At 50.4% G+C, this 6,523-nt stretch overlaps 1 protein-coding gene across 3 annotated transcripts; it reads right to left on the bottom strand.

Annotated features, from left to right (window-relative positions):
• Positions 1 to 1,245: 1,245 nt before the first annotated feature.
• LOC115416120 (actin, cytoplasmic 1-like) lies at positions 1,246 to 5,280 on the bottom strand. Of its 3 annotated transcripts, XM_030129837.1 has the most exons (10): positions 5,126 to 5,280; positions 3,412 to 3,536; positions 3,206 to 3,334; positions 2,995 to 3,105; positions 2,820 to 2,904; positions 2,556 to 2,717; positions 2,281 to 2,472; positions 1,980 to 2,161; positions 1,687 to 1,861; positions 1,246 to 1,538 (listed from the first exon to the last, which is right to left on the bottom strand). In XM_030129837.1, the coding sequence occupies exons 2-9, from the start codon at positions 3,532 to 3,534 to the stop codon at positions 1,718 to 1,720; spliced, it is 1,128 nt and encodes a 375-aa protein (XP_029985697.1). In that variant the 5' UTR covers positions 3,535 to 3,536; positions 5,126 to 5,280; the 3' UTR covers positions 1,246 to 1,538; positions 1,687 to 1,717. The 3 variants fall into 3 exon arrangements, with proteins under 3 accessions (XP_029985697.1, XP_029985695.1, XP_029985696.1); XM_030129835.1 differs by having other exon boundaries at positions 1,246 to 1,861; XM_030129836.1 differs by lacking the exon at positions 5,126 to 5,280 and having other exon boundaries at positions 1,246 to 1,861; positions 3,412 to 3,556.
• Between the last annotated feature and the right edge of the window lie 1,243 nt (positions 5,281 to 6,523).

Below are 6,523 nucleotides of genomic sequence, written 5' to 3'. Positions count from 1 at the left end.
TCACACCTATGTGCGATTTAGATTAACCAATTAACCTGTCAGTGCATGTGTTTAGATGGTGGGAGGAGCCAGAGTACCCGGAGAGAACCCACGCAGACACGGAGAGAACATGCAAACTCCACACAGAAAGGTCCCACCCGGTGTTGGAATCGAACCCAGGACCTTCTGTCTGTGAGGTACCAGTGCTAACCACTGCACCACCGTGTCGCCTTGATTATTTTATTTATTATTTTATTTCTGTTCTCAGTGCCATGACAGAAACACGGCAGACTATACAATCAAACAGCCCAGGTCTGATATTGATGAGTTTGACACTGATTATATGGTGATTATTACTGTATTGGTTCGTTTCCCACCTGTTTCATGTGTTTTAGTGTAAAGTGTATTTGACTTATAAGTTTAATAATAATGTTTTCTAATAACATGAAACATCACAGTTACACACACACACACACACACACACACACACACACACACACACACACACTTACATATGAACAGAAAAGAATGAACCTGAAGCAGCAGCAACAACTGGAATACACTTCTATTCTATTCTATTCTATTCTATTCTATTCTATTCTATTCTAGGTGTGTGTGTGTTTTGTTTGTTTGTTCTATGTTGTTGTTTGTTCAGACCCGCAGACACAGATGTAAACAGAATATATATATATATATATATATATATATATATATATATATATATATATATATATAAGCCCTATATATATTATATAAACCCTATATATGTTATATAAATCCTATATATATATTATATAACCCTATTATATAACCCTATCCCCCCAAATGCCCCTTTCACAGAAACTATAAACTGGACTTGGTCCCTGAGACTGTCAATGGCAGCTCACTGCTACTGATGCATGCTAATGCTAATGCTAATGCTAGGCACTGTGTGTATAATGGGTTAAATGCACAGACTGAATATCCCACCTGGGATAGTAACGTGAGTTAACCTTTAACCTTTCATCTGTAAATCATAACTTATTTTAAGTAGAAGTCAACATTATTATGTAAAAGGTCAATGAGAAACTGAAAACACACATTAAATACTGTCGAAAGACACCAAACACATTCTAGGAAAATCTGCAGGATCAGGTTTTCTGTGGTAAAGAGACCTTCTAGTTAGAACAGACCAACTGTCCTGAAGCTGAACTGTAAAAAAAAAAAAAAACAAAACACTCTTGAGGACCCGTCATCCACCCACAAACAACCAGACCAGAGACGCTGTAACCATGGCAACTGGGTGTTTTATTGAAGAGTTTGATGAGTGGTACTAATGAACCTGGGGTCCACCGATGAAAAGTGAAACCTGCTGGTGTTTACATTAAGACAGAAACAGCTGGAGGGGAGGAGGCGGTACAAAAGGCTGAGTGATAATACTGGGTTCTGATTGGACCATCAGGATCGGATCAGCGGGACAGAAGCCGTTTGTGGTTCAGGTTTAGTCGTTGAGGGTCTCCAGCATTACAACGCAACAGTCACTGATCGGTCTTTGTGGATTCAGCGTCTTGGTTGGACGGGCCGTCGGAGGGCCAGGTGGACCGCTGGAGGGCCGGATGGACCGCCGGAGGGCCGGGTGGACCGTCGGAGGGCTGGGTGGACCGTCGGAGGGCCGGATGGACCGCCGGACCGTCGGAGGGCCGGATGGACCGCTGGAGGGCCGGGTGGACCGCTGGAGGGCCGGGTGGACGCCGTGGGTTTAGAAACACTTGCGGTGGACGATGGAGGGGCCGGACTCGTCGTACTCCTGCTTACTGATCCACATCTGCTGGAAGGTGGTCAAGGAGGCCAGGATGGAGCCGCCGATCCACACCGAGTACTTCCTCTCTGGGGGAGCGATGATCTGAGGAGGACACAGACAAACATGAGACGGACCAAAACTGGACCAAAACTGGACTAAAGTGGACCAAACTGGACCTGTGGAGTCGACCCAGGTGACAGTAACACTGAAGTCATCGTACCTTGATCTTCATGGTGGGCGGGGCCAGGGCGGTGATCTCCTTCTGCATGCGGTCTGCGATGCCCGGGTACATGGTGGTTCCACCGGACAGGACGGTGTTGGCGTACAGGTCTTTGCGGATGTCCACGTCACACTTCATGATGCTGTTGTAGGTGGTCTCGTGGATGCCGGCAGACTCCATTCCTGCAGAAAACGTGGGGTCGATGCAGTTACTTCATGTTCAGTTTGAGAGGAAAATGGTGAAGAAACGAGGATTCGTCCTTAAGCATTACCAGCACAGAACCTTCACGTTTCATACTGACCCAGGAAGGAGGGCTGGAACAGCGCCTCGGGGCAGCGGAACCTCTCGTTGCCGATGGTGATGACCTGTCCATCAGGCAGTTCGTAGCTCTTCTCCAGAGAAGACGATGATGCCGCTGTCTGCATCTCCTGTTCGAAGTCCAGAGCCACGTAGCACAGCTTCTCCTTGATGTCACGGACGATCTCGCGCTCGGCTGGAAACAAACAAACAGACGTCAGGTTTTAGCGGAGGCAGTGAGAGAAGGTGCGGTGCGGTGTGGACAGCGGGGTGCGGTACCTGTGGTGGTGAAGCTGTATCCTCGCTCGGTCAGGATCTTCATCAGGTAGTCGGTCAGGTCTCTGCCTGCCAGGTCCAGACGTAGGATGGCATGAGGCAGAGCGTAGCCTTCGTAGATGGGAACGGTGTGGCTCACACCGTCACCGGAGTCCAGAACGATACCTGAAACATTAGCACCACGTGGGTCAGTTCACCCAGTAGTTCTAGATGGTCCATCAAAACCACAGCATCTGAAGGTAAAGGCATGAAGGTCCAAAGTCTGACCTGTGGTTCTCCCGGAGGCGTACAGCGACAGGACGGCCTGGATGGCCACGTACATGGCAGGAGTGTTGAAGGTCTCAAACATGATCTGCACCAGAGACACAGGTCACAGTTAGTCCCCCCAGACCAGACCCACCCCCCCACCCCCCCATGTGACCCCCCCTCCCTGGGTCCAGACCTGGGTCATCTTCTCTCTGTTGGCTTTGGGGTTGAGTGGAGCTTCGGTCAGCAGGACTGGATGCTCCTCAGGGGCCACTCGCAGTTCGTTGTAGAAGGTGTGATGCCAGATCTGCGGGATGGGAGGAGTTAGAGGCGGGACCGCACTGACCCCAGACCCCGCCCACAGACGTAGACCCCGCCCCTGCACCCCCAGAACCCCCCGTGCTCACCTTCTCCATGTCGTCCCAGTTGGTGACGATGCCGTGTTCGATGGGGTACTTGAGGGTCAGGATCCCCCTCTTGCTCTGGGCCTCGTCTCCTACGTAGCTGTCCTTCTGGCCCATCCCCACCATCACACCCTGAAACAGGGACCACCAAGTTTAGACCACGCCCACAGCCCGGTGCTGCCCCCCCACCCCCACCACCCGGTTCTTACCTGGTGCCTGGGCCGACCCACGATGGAGGGGAAGACGGCACGGGGGGCGTCGTCTCCGGCGAACCCCGCCTTACACATACCAGAGCCGTTATCAACGACGAGGGCGGCGACGTCGTCTTCCATGTCTGAAACAGAGACAGCAACACGGGTCAGACCTGGACCACCGGAACTGGCATCAACACGGGTCAGAACCGACAGAGACCACGTCACAGATCCTTATTTGACATTATTTTACCCTGCTCTATAAAAGTCAAAGTTCAGCCCAACCCCTTTTTCAGACTCAGAAAAAACATTCCAGATGTTTCAAAGGTTCCAGTTCCAGTTGTTGGACCTCAGATCAGCTCCTCCTCTTCGTCTTCATGGTAGTTTCTTCATCTTTTATCTGTTTCACAGAACAGGACTGACAGTGGGGAAGTGGGCGGGGCCTTTAAATCCTGCCTTAGGACACACAACAAGTCTAGACAGAACTCCCACCAGCGCTGTCGTCCAGGGAACATTCCTTCAGGAGGAATCACTGACAGTTTTTTTACCTGGAACGTAGAGTTATGAGACGACGAGAGAAAAGACACCAAGTGATGTTCAAAGACACGTTCTCAGACGTTTGTTCCGTCCATAAACCAGCTGTTCTTCACCTCAGACTGACCGTGGTCAACTCCTCAAAGACACCAACGAAGGGTTAACAAGTCACTGAACCAGGTGTCATCTCCACCCCAACCAGGTGCAGGTGGTCCACCACCAAACCTGTCACCACTCGTCAATAATTAGTCATTGTGACATCGCAGATGAACTGAACTCTGCAGATGCAATGGAACAGGACCCTACCTAGAACTCATGACCCCACCTAGAACCCATGACCCCCCTAGAACCCATAACCCCACCTAGAACCTGTGACCCTACCTAGAACCCATGACCCCACCTAGAACCTGTGACCCTACCTAGAACCCATGATGTTACCAAGAACCAATGACCCCACCTAGAGCCTGTGACCCCACCTAGAACTCATGATCCCATCTAGAACCCATGGCCACACCTAGAACCAGCGACCCTACCTAGAGCCCATGACACTACCTAGAACCCATGACCCCACCTAGAATCCATGACCCTACCTAGAGCCTGTGACTCCTCCTACAGCCCTTGACCCCACCTAGAACCAGTGACCTACCTAGAACCTTACCAGCATCAGCTCAACGACCGTTTGATGTCAGTCTGTCAAAACCATGTGGTTTTGTTCTAGACTCAGTTTGTCCCCAATTTAACTGGTTCTACTGTCGGACACGGTCGCATCATTTCACATTTGCATCGTCTATTTTCTAAACCTCAACCAAAACCGGACATGAGACGAAGACAGAGCCATCAGAACCAGCCCCGATCAGGGTCTACAGGGACTGAACAAGTCCAACCAAAAGGAACCGGGTTCTGTTTCATCAGATTAAAATGTGTTAGTACCAGAAAAAACAGCAGGACTTTAACCACACAGACTGGATCAGATACTGGACCAGATACTGGATCATCAGATCCTGGTTGGGTCTGATATGAAAGGCGATGCCCAAACATCTACATCTGTAAGAACCACAACCCAGTTCCAGGGAATCCCAGGAACCCTGGAACTCCAGGAACCTCAGGAACCCCAGGAACCCCTGACACCCTGTTCTGTCAGAGCCTGAGTGTTTGTCAGAGGGTGTTGTTCATGGTGTCAGTGTGTGTGGTGTCTTACCTGTGTAGCTGTGTTCAGGTGAGTTCAGGTGCGTTCAGGTGTGTCCAGGTGCGTTCAGGTCCCTCCGTCTGTCTCTGCACTCGGTGAATGCGCCGTTCGACTCAAACGCCGCTGGTTTTATTTCAGCACTGGGCCGTCGTCTCTGTTGTCCATAAAAGGTAAGACAGTCTGAGCCCAGACTCCCATTGGTCCAGGTGAGACACATCCCTCAGGTCGTCTCCGCTTGAGGACTGACTGGTCGGACCAGTCTGTGGTTGTAGGAGGGGGGGAGGGGCCCAGTCGAGGGGGGGAGGGGCCCAGTCGCTCTGTCAGCTGTGATTGGCCTGTCAAAGCAGAAGGAGGAGCTGATTTTGGGTTCAATTCCTTGCGCTGATAAATAAATGACATTAGTAACGATTCCGATCGATGCTGGAAACAGGTCCGACCGCGCCGACCCCGGAAAGTCCCAGCGGAGACGGAGTCTGAAATGACAGGAATGTCTGTTGGTGTTTGTGCCTCAAACGCACCACAAACAAAACAAGTCAAACTGTCCAAACTAAAGCGGAGATCGGCCACGTCCTGTAAAAGACGAAAACTTTGTTAGTTCTAATGTGATCTGGTCCAACAGAAGAACTGGACCTCATAGAGGGACAGAACAGGTTCCTGATACTGGTGATGCATTCAAAGACCCTGAGGAAAGATCTGGACTCAGTCTGACCCTAAAGGACAGATCTGGACTCAGTCTGACCCTGAGTCCAGATCTGAACTCAGTCTGACCCTGAGGACAGATTTGGACTCAGTCTGACCCTGAGGACAGATCTGGACTCAGTCTGACCCTAAAGGACAGATCTGGACTCAGTCTGACCCTAAAGGACAGATCTGGACTCAGTCTGACCCTAAAGGACAGATCTGGACTCAGTCTGACCCTGAGTCCAGATCTGGACTCAGTCTGACCCTGAGGACAGATTTGGACTCAGTTTGACCCTAAGGACAGGTCTGGACTCAATCTGACCCTGAGTCCAGTAGAATCTGGTCTGAGTTGGACACATTCAGACCTATCCCAGAACAGTTAGACCAGGGTTAGTTTAGTCCCAGAGGTCCTCAGGTCAGACTAACCCTGGCTCAGATGTATTTATGACAGGATCATCAGCATATAAGTCAATGATAGAAAAAAGTAGTGGTCCGGATCATGAACCCAGGGGAACCCCTGTCCTCAGAACCACCAGCTCAGATTTTGAACCAGTTATTTATATAATGAAGGTATGAATTAAACCACAACACAGCGACCACTAGAACCAGGTTTATGTGAAATAAACTCAGTCTGAACCGGGGGGGGGGGAGATCCGTGGGGTCTAAAGTCCACTGAAGGCAGGAACAATCCAGGATCTTCGACTGGTTTGAGTTCAGGTTCCACTTTCA

This window comes from Sphaeramia orbicularis, unplaced genomic scaffold (genome assembly GCF_902148855.1).
Source record: "Sphaeramia orbicularis unplaced genomic scaffold, fSphaOr1.1, whole genome shotgun sequence".
NCBI lineage: Eukaryota > Metazoa > Chordata > Actinopteri > Kurtiformes > Apogonidae > Sphaeramia > Sphaeramia orbicularis.
The sequence above is the reverse complement of the archived record's forward strand: the minus strand, read 5'-3'. Positions and strand labels throughout refer to the sequence as shown.

Bases quoted from the DNA above. Each gene is read 5' to 3' on its own strand.
- LOC115416120 (XM_030129835.1), bottom strand. From the start codon at position 3,534: ATGGAAGACGACGTCGCCGCCCTCGTCGTTGATAACGGCTCTGGTATG. The intron at 3,335-3,411 runs GTAAGAACCGGG...TCCCTGTTTCAG, and splicing joins TGGGTCGGCCCAGGCACCAG to GGTGTGATGGTGGGGATGGG. The intron at 2,905-2,994 runs GTCTGGACCCAG...TCTCTGGTGCAG, and splicing joins ACAGAGAGAAGATGACCCAG to ATCATGTTTGAGACCTTCAA.